The 18,553-nt window shown below is 36.7% G+C and overlaps 1 protein-coding gene and 1 non-coding gene across 2 annotated transcripts in view; both read left to right on the forward strand.

The window, feature by feature from the left end:
- LOC132789198 (F-box/LRR-repeat protein 16) overlaps positions 1-18,553 on the forward strand; it is a 34,767-nt gene that overhangs the window by 12,807 nt on the left and 3,407 nt on the right. The window contains exons 4-5 of the mRNA XM_060797046.1: positions 64-181; positions 17,554-17,749. Of these exons, the coding sequence (XP_060653029.1) occupies positions 64-181; positions 17,554-17,749 (314 nt within the window). The remainder of the gene's footprint in view (positions 1-63; positions 182-17,553; positions 17,750-18,553) is intronic.
- Trnat-ugu (transfer RNA threonine (anticodon UGU)) lies at positions 4,131-4,202 on the forward strand. Its single transcript has one exon. It is a non-coding gene; the product is annotated as a tRNA-Thr (tRNA).

Here is an 18,553-nt window from a genome sequence, read left to right on the forward strand (position 1 = left end):
GAGGTACACTTTGAACATGGACTCATACTTAATTGAATTTGTCGCTTTTGTCGCATCCAACAGGCTTACCATGTCACAGATGCTGCCCTCGGATATTTTTCACCAAAGCAAAGTCACAGCTTGAGCATATTACGCTTACAGTCATGCTGGGAACTAACCAATCATGGCATTGTTAATATCGGTAAGTCGCCCAGCTTAATTCAATCCAAAACTAGATTAATAACTGTTTACTGAAATTGACCAAAATTAATCGTGCTATTAAAGTGTCAACTGGTTAAGCGCTTGACAAATATGCCTTGCGATTTACTTGACCTTTCAATTTGTTAAATGAATGAAAAAGAGTTAAAGGAATTACGATTTTATTGTTCTCTATATTGAACTACTTCTCTTATGTTCGAGACGGAATCATTTCAAATTAAATATCGATATAGAAATCCACATAAATACATATATGATATAAAACAAGTAAGAAAGTCGAGCACACTCGACTGTGAGATATTCGTTACCCTTTTTGAATAGAAGCAAAACAGTACGGTATTAATTTTAAAATATACCGAACTAATATACCACCAATAATACTAAAATGTAATATAATAATGGCTTTATTTGGTAAATTAACAGTGCAACATATACCAGATTGTCAAACAAAGTACATAATTAGAATTTATAAATTCAATTAGCTGTTGATTAAATTACAAAATTCTAGAAAAACACGAAATATTTACGAAATTATTAGTATCAATAGCGAAAGAAGAGAAATGAAATGAAACAATTTCTTAACAATATATTTATCGATTTAATATTAAACCAAATGGTGCATATCATTATTATATAGGTCGTTGTGTTGTTTTAACGCTTCAATGCTGGTGACAAAAATGCCAATTAGAACGTATTGTAGCGTCTCATTTTGATTTGTTTAATTCGCAACAGCGAACAATTAGCTCATTGAGGCGTATAGAATACGCAGAGTTGTCATTGTTAACAGAGAGCAGGCCAAGTTCAGAATATGTTTGGAGCATGGAGGCAATTGTTATTGGCACGAGGACGAGGACGAGGAAGCGGCATTTTATTATATGGAATTACAGTGCTGTCAGTCATACAAAAGAGCTGCGTCGGTTACCCGCCAGGTGTGTGCCTATTGGAGCAGGAGCTATAAAGCAGCTTACAGCTACTTATTTATTTATGTACCGCATTATAAACAACAATAAAGCACAATGAAATATTCGTGTGAATGCGTATTTTCTCTATCCGCACAAAACAAGTGCGAGCACGAGAACTCAGGTATGAATATATGAGTATGAGCATTCCCAGCTGCCGCTGATGAATCATTTAAAATCATTTTCAAAACATTTCTAAAGCATTTTCACTCAGCTAATTGAAGCTCTCACTCTTTATGATTGTGTACGAGATTTTATCTTGTTGTGTTTTTTCGAGAGAACCTTTCGAGGCAAATTTATTTGAATGCTATCTATACGACCAGATCCTTTGACGTCATAGACAGACAGATGTGTTCACCCTTGTCAGGCATTGAAACGGACACAACAGCTGCGACAGCTGACCACCCAGCTGAGCATCCTTTTAGGTCTGCTTTTTTTATTGAAGAGGATAGCGAATTGGTTCTTGAAATCAATTTTTGCAATCTGACATCTAACTTAATATTATTATTTAGCTACCCTCTTAACATTCTTTATAGGGTATGTGGAATACAATTTATGAAATCAAATTTTTTTTTTACTCAATCTTCATTTACAGCGTATGTGCAATGAACTTCATTAAATCACGTTTATATTTATAATACCAATATTATTGAGGTTTGTTTGCAATCTTACCTTATCTTACATTGAATTTATCTATTAATTTTACACTCTTTAAATACTAAAGAACGTCATATACAGGGTATGTGCAATGAACTTTATTCAATCATTATTATGTATAGGACATGCTCAATGCACAACTCAAGGGTTTCCTTGCGTTTTGTGGTCTTTAACTCGTCAGGTTTTCACCTTTGTTTGCGACCCTTTGTTAGCTTCACTCCCTCAAATCAATTTGTGCTGCAGTTCGAGTGCTTCTAGCAATTGCTCTTTGGATACCCTGCACTTGCAATTAAGAGTGAGATGTTTTACACTCTTCTAGCTAGTTGGTTGATTTAATAGGATAATTGTTTGTCGACTACCTGCGATCGTTGTCGTTGTAATATCATGGGAATGTGGTTATTACAAATTACAAAATGGCTGCCATACGCTTCAGCACTTTTTTACGCCCCTACACTTTCAACTTGTCGCAATCAACTCGAACAAACACATTCCATGACTCCCCTTTTTTAACCCCTCTCAACTCCTACATTAATCTCCATGCCTCGTGGCCCATTGAAGTGCAGCAAATTAAGCAGCCAGTTTGCTGCAGGCTCCCAGCCAAATGGCTGCCACTTGGGCTGCCAACTCGACAGCACGCATCGCCGCTTCTCTCCGGAGTCCAATTATGTGGCACGTTTGCTCTGGCCCCGCTTCATTGCTCCACTCTTCTCCCCCTCTCACTACATACTCTAGTAACCGTTACCGTAACTATAAAACTATAACTATAACTGTAGTTAGCCTTTCAGCAGAATGCCCGAGCATTGAAAATTAAATTATTGCATCTCGCTGCCTGCCACCGGAGCTGCCAACTTGTTTATGGCTGTGCAACACATGTGAGCTTGCATGTAAATTAGTTCTTAAAGCTATATAAAATAGGGTGAACCTTACGGGTTAAAGAGCCTTTTATTTTTAACTTTTTTTCTATTCTGTATTACTACATTTTAGTTTAAATATTTTCCTATTTCTCAATTTAATTTTGTGATATTTTAACTACAAAAATATGAGATTGATTAATGTTTTTCTCTGGCATTAGCATAGAATTTCGAATCTTAACAAACAATTGCTTATACTATATATCTTTATCTTAGCCCTTTTCGGGGCTACCACCTAGTTAAAACCCTCTTAACCTCAACAATCAACACGCACAATGCTGCGTAAAATATATATTTTGAATGTCCCACGTTTTATTGTCGGCTGTTAATTTGCTATCCGCACGATGAAAGCATTTGCATTATTAATGCGCAATTTACGAGCCAAGACAATGTGATAAAAGCCACAAATTAAAGCAAAATGAGTAGAAATTCATCTCTGTTTTGGTGTTTAGCAAGTTTCAATTTCAGCAGGAAATACGAACAACATTTTGTTTATATTTATCTATTTAATAATTGACATATTTAATGAGTCAATGTCGCATCGACCATAAAATATGGTTTTGAGCCAGGGGCAATCAAAAAACACAAATACTCGATGCTATTACATTTGCTGTGACTTCGATTTATGTTATTTATTTGGTATTTTCATTTAAATGCTTTACGGCTTACCGCATTGTTGCAATATCCGGAAATATTTAATTAATGTCTGGCGTCAAATTTACCGCCAATAAATAAAATCGCCCGCAAAATAAGGAAATTTTAATTATTTATTGCACGTTCGAAATAGACAGAAGGTTGAGAAGATGAAGAACACTTTGTATATAGATTGTGTTATTGACAGTTAACACTGAAAATGAAAAGTAAACTCTGTTTAAGTTTCTTTTCTTCTTTGATTGAGCTTTATTTATTGTGAATTGCAATTTATAGAGTGAACAGAAGCAGCGCAGAAATATGATTGGAAATAGAATTTTATAGTCAACTGCAACTGTTCAAAGGGAAATGGCAAAGTAAATTAAACTGAAGCGAAATAAGTTTAGCGACTGTGAATAACTTTGATGATTTGTGCGCAATTTGAAGGACAACCTTGTCAAGTCAAGGTAAACGCGAACGCAAAGATCCAAACCAGAAGTTTCATAAACCTTTTCTCGCGTTGTCTGTCACTCCGCACCAGCAACAACAAAGCAAAAGCAAAAGCAACCACGACAACGACAGCAAAACTTTTGATAAGCTTACAGACTCAATGTCGCCGCCGTTTGAAGCTGCTTCGCATATTTCTTGCCCCCGCTTATCACAACAACATGACGAAGCCATTTAGCTAATTGCATTTCGCCTACGCTTCACGTAATTGAATTGCAGACTTTGCTTTCAACTCTTTTGAGCTGCAAGAAGCGCGCGTTCTTCAAGCGCCTTCTTAGCTCAGTGGCAGAGCGCTGGTCTTGTAAACCAGCGGTCGTGAGTTCAATTCTCACAGGAGGCAGTTGGTAATGGTTTGGGTAGCATTTCCTATTCAATCGAATAGTTGGGAATACTACAGCATGATCTTTTTAGTGCTCCACCGAAAAAAACAAAAACAGAATTCGGCCAGATGCCAACGGACTTTTTATTGCGCTCACTCACCAGCCGAAGGCTTTCTATTGCTTTTTGCATTTCTTTTGCGGACAGGTGACACATCATTTGGCACGCGAGAGTTGGCAATGCCGGAACGGAAACGGAAATGTCCGAGTGATACCGTGTTATGTTATATGTGTGTGGATATCAACACTCACCAACAAAAAAAAAACAGAAAAATAAAGGCGCCCCTGAGGCTAATTGGCAGCGAGTTCGTTCAACTGGGCGTATGCGTGATTTATGAGCACGCAACGCAATGCCTGGCAGCGAACGAAATTCACGCATTTTAAGTGGGAGCACAAGTTAATCTCACATTAATTGACAATGTCAACAAAAATGTCGAAATTCATTAAGCATAACCAAAGCGCAACGAGGAAACCTGCCAAAGACAACGACAACGACAACAAACAACTACAACATCATTAACATTTTGATTCTCAGCAGCAGCAGCAGCATCATCATTATCATTCTCTTCGTCATCCTCGCCGTTGAGTCTGTGTTGCTAATAAAGTGGTTTGCGGTTCGTTTCGCGCCTGAACAATTGCAATTGTCATTAATGTCGCCACCAAAAACGAAAATGTCCATCAATTTAACCGCAAGTGCTCAGCAGCCCGAGTCCCGACTGACTCTTGAATCGAGACGAGACTAAGCGACGAGATGCGTCCCGAGCACCAGACAAATAATGCTAAAACCCCGTCGTGTTGGTTCCGCATCCAACTGTCCGCAAAACAGTGTCACAAATCAGTTGAGGTCACAGTGGTTGCTGATTGATAGAAAATTGATGATAAATGTTTAATGTTTGACATCATTCGATTGCAAAGTATTCACATAACATTTCACCCGATAGCAATTGGTAAATGTTTAAAAATATCATTGTAAACAGTGTACAATTGTCTTTTCTTTAGTGCGAACCACTGTGCAGATGAATCTGTTGACGAGATGAGATTTTTAAGTATTGAATTCTTTGGATCATCAATACTTTATAATGAATTAACATATTTGGAAAATGGGTTATGAATAAGAATCAAGAGATGCTTAAATGGAAGACAATTATTCAATCTAATGCGCAATTGAAGCAAAGATTAGATTTTCTTTAAATCTTCATTTAAAATATATACATACATAATGAACATTTACTCCGAAAACAATTCGTCCTAAAATTAAGAAAATTAAAGAATGAATCATTGGGATTTACGAATTATATTTTGTATAATGAATGGTGCTGTTTTTTCTGAATGAAAATTGAAGAAAAAGGCTAAAAGCAACCCTCGCAAAAATCGTTTTTACTATATTACACATCTCTACTTTCTTTTGTGTATTTTACATTATTTATCTCTGCTGAATTCCCTAAAGTCTGCGCTGTGCCAACTGTAAAAACGAATTTCTTGGGCGTAACCAACTGAATATTCATCTTCGTCAGTTTTTGCCAAGTTCACAGCGAATGTTCGTAATCTTGAGGCGTAAGATAGAGGGTAGAGGAGAGAGGCGTGGCCGCTACTGCTGCGCTGTCAAGTCAAGTGGTCGTTGTGCTCTTACCGCAACTCTTGATATATACTCGTACTTTGTATTTAGTACACACTAAATGGCTTTGGCTAAACCACAACAAGAACGCTTCCCGCTGGTGCTTCCACATCTTCCCATCGCATCGCAACGTTTTTATTTAATTACATTTAAAATTTTCAAGGTGTTTCTTTTTGTAGTTGTCGGTGGCGTTGCTCTTGTTGATGATTATGTTGTTGTTGTTGTTCTTGTTGTCATCATCTGTGATCAACGTTGCCATCGCTGCGCTGCGGCTTCTGTGTTGTCGCGCGCAAATTTTAATTAACTTATTTATAAGCAGAAGCAAAGCAAAGCAAAGAGAAGCAAAGCAAAAGCTTAACGACAGCGATTGCTCGCTTGACGCGTGCTGTTGGCCACGCACCTTCACCTTCCTCTTCTCCTCCCTTGCCGCCTTCAGCCACTCGGCCAACTTGTCAATCAATTGTCGCTGGCTTTTTGTTGTTGCTGTGCACACGGTATTTGCCCATGAACTTTACCTAATCCCCCAAAATAAAAAACCATGTATCCTAACAAAATATTTTGTTTCATTTTATTCTTTTCATAAAAGTTGCTTTTATTTAGGAACAATTGTAAGGTTTTTTTTGGCTGCTTTTTACTCTGAAAAGTGTCTGTTTCAAAGGCTATTTTTAGCTTAAATAAATAATTGAATTTTTCACCAATTTATCTTAATTACAACACATGGCGAATATAGAACAGCTTTCGCTTAATGAACTTTCATTGTGTTAAACAAACATTTCTTGGTCTATCATTTACAAGCGAGCGCGTGTGCATTTCTTTTTCAAGTAGCATGTCAAAAGTTATTGTGCTTTGTTCTTTAGTAGTTAGTTCCATTAGTAGTTCAATTTAAAAAGCTTTTTAGCTTGTTGTGGCTTTTATGGTCAGTAAACCGCAAAAAGGGAAAGCGGAATGATTTCAAAAGATATCCTGTGGCCAGGCGATAAACCATATCCACATCAATCAATGTCAACTTGTGCTCGCCAGCGGCGACTGGTCAAGCTAATGAACTCGGACTCGCAATCAGACTCCGTTGACCCACCTCAAAGTGCTTCACATGGAATATGTGTGAGCATTTCCGACTGTCAGAGATGCTGACTGTTAAATGTTAAAGCGTGCTAATAGCCCCATTTGCTGTAAACAATCAGTTATCCATTTAATGTTGACATTAACACGTGGTTGAATAAGAATGTTCAACTTTGTTGAACATGTGGCAACTCCTTGCAATGGTGCTGCCAACTTAATGGTTTGGCGCTGCTACAGCGAAAACACCACAATTGCAATGCAATTGATAAGAGGATAAATTTTAATTAGCAAAAAGCAAGCAAAAGTCAAAATGAAATTAAATTAGCTTGGAAACGAGTTGAGTTTGAATGAATAAAAGTTGCGAACCAACATAAACTTGCAGTCAGAGCAAAAAGTCAAGCGTTGCCACTGTAAACACGAGCAAACTATTTCTGTCTTTCTCTCTACCTCTCTGACTTACACCCACATTCACTTTGAGGACAGATATAAGGCGAACTTAGTTGAAAGTTCAGCCACAAGGAATATGCTCGTAAATCTAAATGCAGTAATTGCGGCTTTTATGCAATGCAATTTTACAACAGAGAAGATACACAAGGAAAAAAGAGGGAAAGTTGCGACGCAGATGGAAGTACTGGCAACTACTTGAACTACCCTCTTTTTATGAATGAATTTCATTTTAATTGCATTTTAATGACAACCACAATTACAACACACACACACGTACGCTGTAAATAACTGCACGCAATGACGCACACGCTGACCGAGTGTGACGCTGAAAAGTAGGCAACAAAAATTGCGCACACACGAAGTAAAAGGGAGGGAGAAAAGCAAAAGCAAAAGCAAATGCTTGGAGCTGCAGTCATGATGCTGCCAATGATAGAACAGAGTATGGCCACAGGACTTCAGCGACGTCAACGTCAACGTGAACGTCAGCGCAACGCCAACTGTCAACCGCAGTCAAAGAACACTCTCTTCACATCGTCGGCCATTTTGTGCGGCCGTGACGCAGTTGCATGCCACTTGACAGCGAAAGTGACGAGCTTTTCAAAGGGAAAAGCGAGACGCAGCGCAGAAAGCGAAGGAGTAATATAATATATACTTGGGCACAAATTGATTAAAGCATTAAATCGTTAAGTTTGCTATAAGCAATGTGGCATTAAATCTGTGAATTAAATGGAGAACATGAACATAGAATGGAAATATTAAACCAGAGAAAATGTGATGAAATTGTAGGAGCTAAGCTAATGCTATTAAACAGCTCAAGCTCAGCAAAGTATTATGTGCGCTTTATTTTTGCTTTTGCTGGCTAAAACTATAATTGGGTGAACAGAAAGAAAGTTTTTATATAATTCATTTTATTAAACCAGTTTTCTGTTACTTAATCTAGGTTTTTTTTCAGCTGAAACATAACTTCGGCTCGTTCCTGATTTGGTGAAAACTTCTTGTGTTGATGAATGGTGAATGCATGATGACAGCTTTATGCTTTGGTTTCAACTTACGCAGCTAAAGTCTTAAGACATCTGCTCCCACGCTGCAGCTATGATAAGCTCTCTCGTTTTTGATATTCTTCCTTTGGGAGCAGTTGCTTGGAAAAAGCACTTTGCTAAGCCACCTTAAATGTAGCATACTTTTCTGCGCAGCTCAGAATTAATAAACTTTTGGCATTTCTAAACTGCATTTGCTGCAGCTTTACTTTCGCGATAAAAATTTCAACATTATTTTTAAAACATTTGCTCGTTAAACTTTTAGTTCCTGGCATTTCCCCTGGATGACTATATGGAATAAAAGGGAAAGAGATATGGGGTTTAGTTTAGTTGCAATGGGCTAAGGTGGAGCTTTGACGTGGATCACGCGTAACGCGGCCTTATTAAAATTGTATTAAAACGCTTAGCTCCACTGTCGCTCAATGGCTCCCCAGTGGCAGCCTGGTCCGTTAGACAAGCCCACGCCCACGCCAACGCCCACACTATACACCTATTCCCCCGTCCATACTCTCTCACGTTCTCCCATCTGTCTGTGACTCTTCTCTTCACTAGCTGTCTGCAACTGCTGAAGTGCCCTTTTGTTGCGTTTCCCACGCGCATCGCTTTTCAGGTCATGTGAAAGCATAAAGTGTGTGTGCGAGTGCAATGTGTGGGTGTTGTGCGTGTGTGTCTAAGTGTAGTGTGTGCTTGCATTTGATTGGCAGCTGCGGCCCCTTGTCTGCGACTCCATCATCAACACAGTCTCATTTCACTTGGCTTCTTCTTTTTATAAAAACTGAAACTTGTTTACCCACTTTTGTGTTTTCTTCCACTGTTCTCGTTAGTCGCTCGCTCTAAAACACCGGAAATGACTCAAATAAAGTGTTTGAAATATGTATTTAGTGCAGTTTCCTAAGCAAACTATCCAAGTCTAAGCCAGGGCTTTAAGGATGACTTTCTTTATTCAGCTGCTGATGGATGATAAATATGAAAGCAGAGATACTAAGATATAAGCTTTGTATCAAAGCATTGCATTATGTACACATATCAATGAAAATTAAAGTTTAACAGCTTTGTTTTAGTCAACTAAATTCTGCAACTAAAATAACAGACAAATCATAAACATTGGAAGCATTCGAATAGTCGTAAATCTGACTCAATGAATGCTCAAGTTATACAAATTAAATGCTAGACAAATGACAAATAATAGGCTTTAGTAAATTGCAATGCTGTTCGAGCTGTGTCACAATTGATATATTTATTTAAATTTGATTGAGATCACAGACGACATTTGTCAAATTGCCAAAAGTGAAATTTTAAGCGATTTGCAATACTTTGTGTCAATTGTTGAATAATTTGACCACCCGCTGCACGATTTGTCTCTCACATACATTGTTTGTGCCAAATTGTTTGCTCTTTCTCTCTTGTGCGCAATTTTCAGTTAATTAAACAGAACTGAGGCAAAGAACGTGGCAACAAAATTGGTCTATCGCTTGTTGCTAATTTAATTTTTAAACACTTTTGTCTCCTCTTTCTTCTCCTTTCGTCTCGTCTCTTTACTCACTCAGTTTGTTTGCCTTACGTAATCCTTATCGCCATTTTGCGGCAGCTGACGAAGACATCAGCCTAATGAGCCCCACACGCGGCCTGCCAAAACATTACAAGTATTTGCCTTAGTTAGCTCATTATTTCAGCGCTCCTACGCAGTTCTCACGCTCAACTTTTGGCCAATTTTCGACTTCCGCTTTGGGGGCAACTGCCAGCTGCGTTACCTGTTAGCTTTTGTGATTTAAGGCTTAATTTTTGTAGCTAAATATTTAACCTAAATTAAACTGAATTGACATGACGCAGAGAACTCCTCCCAACACGTTTTCTTCCTTTACGTTTCTCAGCTGAAACTAGTCTCGCATATTCAAAATATTTCTTTCTATTATTTGAGCTCTACTCTCGTATGTTCTGAGCACAATGCTTGGCATTTGCTTTGATGTGCATATTTTGTTGCTGCCATCACGGAAAAATATTTAACCACTCCACGCACAAAAAAAAACCAACAATAATTATTGCTAGTCTCGAAATTTAACTTTCAACTTTAAAAGTCACAAACGGAAGTTTTGTTTTTTACTAGCGAACTGCAATTAAAATTCAGAGCAACGCGAAAAAGTTGTGCACAACATGCAACTTGGCACATGCAACAAAAACAGCGTGAAGCAAAAAAACAAAATACGAAATGGTGAAAAACTTTCGTTTTAACTTTGTTTAATTAAACTGAATACAAAACAGCAACAAAAAGTGTTATCTTTTGGCTTGAATTTACCGATAACTATTGGCCAGTAAGTTGTTTATAAAATGAAAAATATATTAGATAAAACGAATTTTGTTTAAGGATGAAAAGTATGCTAAAGTATTTAAAGTAAATTTAAGGCATAAACGCAACTCCAAACAGCTCATCAAAGCGAATTTCAAATGCCCCTCGCGAGCAGTATGTATTAACTCTTTTAATTCGTGTTAATTTATGCAATTACTTAAGTATATAAACTCGCAATTAAATTACGCATACGCCCTGTAATGTCGCCTGGGGGGCTTTAACTTATCACATGTGGTTGCTCGGCTGTGAAATAAATAAATAATGATGTAAATAAAATATGCACAAAAATATATGTATATGAATGAAGCAAATTAAATGCACTCACCTCATTTGCACAAGCACTAATTAAGCCGCTTCCTGACATCACTCATACGCCACGTAAGCCGCATGCAATTTAAAGCGAGCGCTTAAAGTAGCAACAATTAAAATGAAATCCATGCTAACTGACATCAATTATGGTAGTTAGTGCCAAACTTTTTGGCCATTGGCATTTATTTCCCAATAATAACGTTCGCCATAATGCTAAACAGCTTTTCACATGCAAAATAACAAAAAACAAAACAGCCAAAAAAAACAGCCAAAAGAAGAAAACTTCGTAGCGAAGCGAAAAATCAATACAAAACAAAGGAAAAATCATGTGTGGGGAAAAAATGTGCGGCTCGTGTCTAACATTTAACATGAAAATTTATGAGTGCGTCGCGAATTTGTCATATTTGGTAATTGACAGTAAAAATGACAGCAAACTGCGAGAATATTTGCGAGTTATGCATTCTCAATATTAACAACTTTAAATAGCAGTGCATTAAGAGATATCGATCAATTTTTACATTATTTATAGCGTAAACAAATCTAAATAAGTTGTTGTTGATGATGAAATTATTACCAACAATTTTTTGATAAACAGTATTGATTTTATTCTGAAGGCAACATCATTTTAGGCAAAGGATCGAATATGAAAATTCAAATAAAAGTAAATAATGATTACTTGTGTGTGCTTGACTTCAAGTCGTATCAGGCTCAAGCATGAATAAATAAATACTCGTATCTATGTCAACTATTTGATGCCAATGTCAATGGCAAAACTTATTCGAATACGTTTCGACAGTTTTGACAACATCAGCGTGTAAAAGCAGATAAGAGGCAAGAGCTTTAAATAAATGCAGATGGGACAGGGATAAGAACTACAAGTGAGGCAGACATCGACAGAGACGGAGAGGGAGAGGTGAGGAGGTTTAGGGTGTCACGGCCATAAGGATCCAATGCCTATCGCATATGTGCCCCGAAAAAAAAAAAAACAAAAATGCCAACAGCGAATACGAAACGAGGCTTCACACAAATGTCGTTAGTTGTTATGGCAAATGTATCTCATAGAGACACAAGTTACAAATTGTTGGCTTAGCTCCATGAATGTTTTGTGAGTGTTCTGTGTGTGTGCGTGTGTGTATATGTTGTGTTGTTTTTCGTTTCATGTTTGATGTCACTATTTGAAGGTCCTCGCAATGTTTCGCCATGCGCAAATTCCCATTTACATATCAAGCAGCTCGCTAGTTACCCGATTCCAGGAATCCAATTCGATTCAGACATCAATTTTTGATTTAAATTTACAGACAAAAAAAAAAACGGTGAAATGCAAATTACTTTTTTAAATATGCACAATAAGTCAATCTCGGAAATAGCATTATACAACTTTTTACAAATACATTTTATGATTGAACAGTTAAAAAAGAGATATTAGGATATTAGACAAAATATTTCATTCTGTTTTTTTTTTAAGATTGGAATTAAATCAATATAATATATCAAAAAAGAACAACTAAAAGTTTTGCTTTTTTTTTTCTTGAGTAACCCTATTTATTTTGCATATTTCAATCTATACAATACGTAAAGTTTTGTCACAATCACTGATAGTTGTTGATTGCCTAGATTATTGTATAAAATGTTACATAAAAAGTGATTCAAATTTTGGATTTCAACTGTTGCAAATACTTACGTTATGTATTAAATATTTTCCAGCGCTTCTCGCTCTCGTTCTCTTTCTCTCTCTCTCTCTCTCTACTTCTAAAAATGCCTCACACAGTTTTCACAGTTTGCCACATCACTGAACTCACGTTGACCCCCGCCGCACTTGGCGGCCCCCAAATCAGACCATATCACTTTACTACTTGTAATACACTTAGTTTTTGCATCATAATGTTGTTTTTTGTTGTTGATTTTCGTTGCAATTTCAGAATTTGTGATCGCAGAAACGAGTAAAGCAAGCATTAGGATCACGTGGACAAATACCCGTTAGTGTCGGTCACAAACCGAAACTGCAACACAATTGAATTGAGTCCTTTATTCTGAGGGTGTTTTTTTTCTGTTTCTTATTTGTTTTGTCACTGGCGCCGTTTAGTTGTGTCTCGAAGTGCAGCTGATAATGAAATGAATTGAAGCGGCGATTGCAGGCGCGATAAATACGCGCAAGTCTCGGAGAATTTTAACCGATTCCAATTGCAGCATCTCACAGCATCTAATGCCAATGCAATGATTGATCTCAGCGTGTAATTCAATCGAATCAACGCACTCTCTCTTTCGCTCTTGTCTCACTCAGTTCGATTAGAGCTGAGTGCGTGACGTGCTTGACTGTTGTGATAATATTTTTTGACAACACTTGGTATATAAATATACCAAATATATACTTCGATATATTTCTGTATTTTTTCAGTATATTAATTTTGTACATTTAAATGATAATAGTATCAAAATTTTATAAATTACTGAGATATGTAACTATGTTTTTTAAATACTTGGTATATAAATATACCAAAGATACATTTCGATATATAATATTTCTGAATTTTTCGGTATATTTAAATTAAAATACCGCAGTGTCGGGCACATTCGACTGTAGCTTTCTTATTCGTTTGTATTGCTTCATAAAGAAATGTAATAATCTTGTAATATAGATCTTTTATTAACAATTTGTATCTGCTAGACACTCGTGTCTGCTCACGATATAATCTCTAGGCTTCGTGCCTCGCTTTGGATTCTTGTCTCATTGTCGCCCTCCACTTCGCTCTGTGGTTTATGAGCGCTTAATCGCAGTCTCCCAGTGCACTGTAATCGCAATCTAACGCAACTGCAAGTCTGTGTATTTGCATGTGTAGCTGTGAAAATGTATCTGTGACTATGTATCTGTATCTGTATCTGTATCTGCATCTCTGTTGCCTATCTCTGTCCCTTGTGGCATTTTGTCATATGCATGAAATAGTCAGCATTCATTTAAATGCTCACACTCAGAGGCCTTTGTTATTGACTGATTTTTGCTCACATTTATATTTATTGCGGTTTTTAGCTTTGATGTGTCCCCCTTTTTATTTGCCAAGTTAACCCACAATTGCTGCTGTTGCTGTTGCTATTGCTGCTGCCTGCAACAGTTGCCAGTGGATACAATTACAGTTAGCTGCCTTTGGGTATTCACTTATTTAGCTTCAGCCTCCTGTCGTCGTCATCGTTACTGTTATTCTCCCATTGCTGTGGCTTGAGGCCAATACACACAGTTCAAAGCAGCTAACAAGCGATGAGTCTGATATCTTGACTTATCTTAGCATAAACATTAGAATTAGAAAAGCCAAAGGAATATTGAATAGTTGAATTTTATTTTCTGTCTTGAACAGAGATTGAAATCAGAAGTCAAATTTGTCTGTATGAATGTTTCTTTTACTATTTATTAATTTTAATTTACAATATACAATATATTTTGGTCACTTTCTTAAAAGTGCGTCTTTCCTGTTCTATTTTACTTAATTTTTCCTATTTACTATTTCTGTTTCATCAACTCATTTGGTCAGCTTTCTCTTGACAACTTTTTCTTTAAATATTGCATAAAGTTTCAAGTCTGAGTCATTGGTATTATCCTATATAGATTGGTTTCAGCCGAAGCTTTGCAACAGCATCGAGCATCGAGAGTGTTGATTATGCATTTTTCATGAGCGTTATTCATTTACGAGTGCGAATACGCAAACGATTGAAAGCTGGCCCCCAGCGAGTGTATTCATTTTGTAATTTAAATCGCATTTGTATGCCTTTTGTGGTTTTTTTGGTCAGAAGCCAAACAAGAGATGCACTTTTCCGCTCACACACACACACGCACACTCTGGCGGCATTCGAATCGTTGTCGAATCCGTATCTACCAAAGTGGGGCACAGTTTATCTTGAATGCAACATGAATACATCTTGTTGTTGTTGTTATTGCAGTTATTCAGCAAGTCGAGTGAAAAGCCGCTTAAGTTGCATTTTTGGACTTCATCTTGCTTCATGTGCGAGTTCTTTATTTTCTTTCAGTTCCTCGCTTTATTTTCCTTCGCTTCGAAGTTTGTTTGCCTTTTTGTGTGGCCTTTTTCACGTTTTGTTCTTATCGTTGTTTATGCAGCCGCCGCCGCACATGGAAATCTGAGGCACGTGGCCGAATCAACTCCAGACTATGCTCCACATCCATTTCCACTGCCACCTGGCAAAACTTCCCCTTGTCTAGCAAAGTCGCTCGCTTAAGCCGCTTATGAACGGTAATTGTAGCCGCATGCCACAGCTTTCCCTCATTTCTCTGCTCTCTCTCTCTCTCTCTCCCTCTCCTGCCACTCAAGAGCATTCCAGACAACCCTTTAATGCTCGCATTTGCGTCGGGAATGTCAAGGAACTCGCTAAGTTTTAGCCTTAATCTAAAGTGCAAGCTTTTAAAGAACGGGGAATTTGGCTAAGAGAAAATACAGTGAACAAAATTGATGGAAATTTCTATTATATCACTCTTTTTATAAATTTTGCATAAATCCTGAAAACCTTCTGATAACTAAGGAATCTTTTAAGCCTTTTGTAAACATATTAAACTGACATTTTCTTTGTCAATTAAAATTTTCTCATGTGTCTAATGATTTTTAGTTTTTCTTCCCAAGAAATAACAGCAGTAGCTTAACTACTTAGTTATTCAAGCTAACTCTTATCCTACTTCAAGGATTAATGATCGACTATGCAAATTGGAAGCAGACTAAAAGAAAGTTCTGTCAAGCAATTCGCTAATGTCAAATCAATAGTAATACTTACACAAATATCACTTCATACTTATAGTATAATGCTTAGACTAGTATAAACAGGCACATTAAAAGAATGTCAACTGTTGCAAGTTGCAGTTGAGAGATACAAAATGTGGCACACAAAATCTAGAACAAATCTGGGGCAGACGCAAATGGAACAATGGTGTCATTGTCTCTTGACAGCTGGGGGGACATTAAAACTTAAAGAAAACAACAACAAACGAACCCAAATAGATGTCGCTACTTTATCTGCAAGATAGTTACTTGCACTCAATGATTGATTCTTAAAAAAATTCTTCAATAATTAGCTAAAATTATTTAAAGCTATTTTTATTCCTTAAATTTAATGAAAATAAAGGTGTATTTTTGCTTGACAATTAAGACAATAAATCGATGTGGACGGTCTCAAGTGTTGACACTCTTCACATGCATCCAGTTAGAGAGAATTGAACAAAGCACAAAGGACCAAATTGAATATATGCAAATGCTTTTAGCCAACATATTCTCGCCGTATTGCCGCAAAATTCAATTACTGTTCCAATTCAATTAGTTCGGCCCTAAACACAAGCTAAAACAAGTGTGCGTCCATGTGCGCGTGTGAGTGAAAGTTGTTTAATAATTAAATGTTTCTGCGAAACTCTATATATATTATGTACATACATGAGTGTGGGCAGCTTGTATACATACTATAATCTATAATTACATTCCCCATATATTATCGGTTTCCCAGTTCACTTTTCTCGCAGCTGAGTCAGAAAATTTTTTTTGCGGAAAAACTCTTTGTGGAAGATAGTTAGCAATAAGTTAGCTTTTAGGTCATCAGCTGCTTTTTTACACGCAGACCGTTTGTAACTGGCTCCCAAAGCATTTGAGCTTGATTCAGAGAATATATACGTTATATATGTATATAGAAAAGTGCTTTATAAATGAGGCTAGATTTAAAGAAAATACGTTAGAATTGTCTTTATTGCCTTACAAGTATTTTTTTTACGTAATATTTATGGAAATAAATATTGAAGTGACTTGTAATGCAGATATGTTGTATGAAAGAAAAAAGGATGTAAAGTTCCAAACGATACTTTAAAGCTGAGACAATAAAGCTATAATGTATAAATTATTGATTATTTCCATTGATTATATTAAATATTTAATTTATGACAGAACAAAAAAAACATTTTTGAAAATATGCACAAAATAATAAAATACAAAAATAAAATAAATAAAATTTGGATAATTATTTTTACTACTACTATTTTAAGTATTTCCTATATTAAGAAATTTCTCTCTTACTTAAGTAACCTATAATATTATTAGTTAAATATTAAGAAAAACCAAGTACAATAGATGCAACTGCAAATGCAATTGCGCTTGCTGTCTGCAACATCTTTAAGGGCAAAAAAATGGAGCTAATTCGCCTTAAAATCACACGCTTCATGAACTATGCAAAAGCTCAGGCCAAAAAGCAGCTGAAGGATGCGGCAGACAGTTGAAGTAGCAAGAAGCAAAGGATACGCTGCAACTTAAATGGGGCAGCTGCTGCAGTCAGTCGCTGTTGTTGTTGTTCTTCTTGCTGTTGCTCTTGTACTTATATTTGCAGTTGTAGTTGTAGTTGTTGCTGTTGCGAGAGACTGTGCAAACTTTTTGGCCTCAGTTTCCACTTGAAAGTTAATGTAAAGTTTTCTTCATCATCATCGAGTTGCTCACCGTTGTCGTTGTTCTTGTTCTCGTTTCATATTATTATTGCAGTGCATTCGTTGCCGCATCTAACGGTGCTCAGCCTATCCGGGTGCAGCAAACTCACCGACGATGGCGTCGAGCTGATTGCCGAGAATCTGCAGAAGCTGCGCGCCCTGGACCTGTCCTGGTGTCCCCGCATAACGGACGCCTCGCTCGAGTATATTGCCTGTGATCTGAACCAGCTGGAGGAATTGACTCTGGATAGGTAAGTCACATCGCTCCCACCACATGCCACACACCCTAAGGTCATCTGACGTGTCTGTCTGTGTGTGTGTGCCAGTACCTGCTCACAGTCTGTAATTATTCATGAGTTAAATTCAATTTCCGCCTTCGCTTAACATCGACTGCAGCTGCAAGTGGCAGCACCTTTCATTTCTCCATTTTTTAGGAGCTTGCCTGTGTGCAAGTAAAGTTTCAGCTCGACTTGCGGACATCCTGTAAACTTCACAAATATACTTAAATACTTATTTTTTTTTTTTAATTTATCATTTAATACTAAACCAAAGAAGCGAAAAATATTAAATAATTTTTTTCATAGTGGCATCCTTAAGTCATTTAAAATAATTTATTATTATTGTCATCGATTTAGTTATTTCTAATTATAAGATATTAGATAATGCTAAACGAACGTGTTGATAAGGGATGAAGAAATTTATCTACTACAGTTTACATTTTACATCTTTACTTCCTTATCCCATCATTTTCAAAATATCATTTATCTCAGCGCTTCAAATACTTAAAAAAAGTACATTTCCTGAAACATCTACTTCTTGAAGCCGGTTATATCATTTCCCATTGGTATTAACATTTCCAGAAATTTTAGATATAGTATAAATGCAATTTAGAGAATTCTTCACTCATATCGCTTATTGTGTTACCTAGTAAAAGAATCCATTACTTTCATATTCTTAGAACTTCAATTGCTGACGTAAATGAATGGAATCAAAGCAATAAATCAATTATTCACGTGTATGCACAATAATTGCTCAGTAACCAAAATTATTCAATT

The sequence above is a fragment of the Drosophila nasuta genome, chromosome 3, assembly GCF_023558535.2.
Source record: "Drosophila nasuta strain 15112-1781.00 chromosome 3, ASM2355853v1, whole genome shotgun sequence".
In the NCBI taxonomy this organism is placed as follows: Eukaryota; Metazoa; Arthropoda; class Insecta; order Diptera; family Drosophilidae; genus Drosophila; species Drosophila nasuta.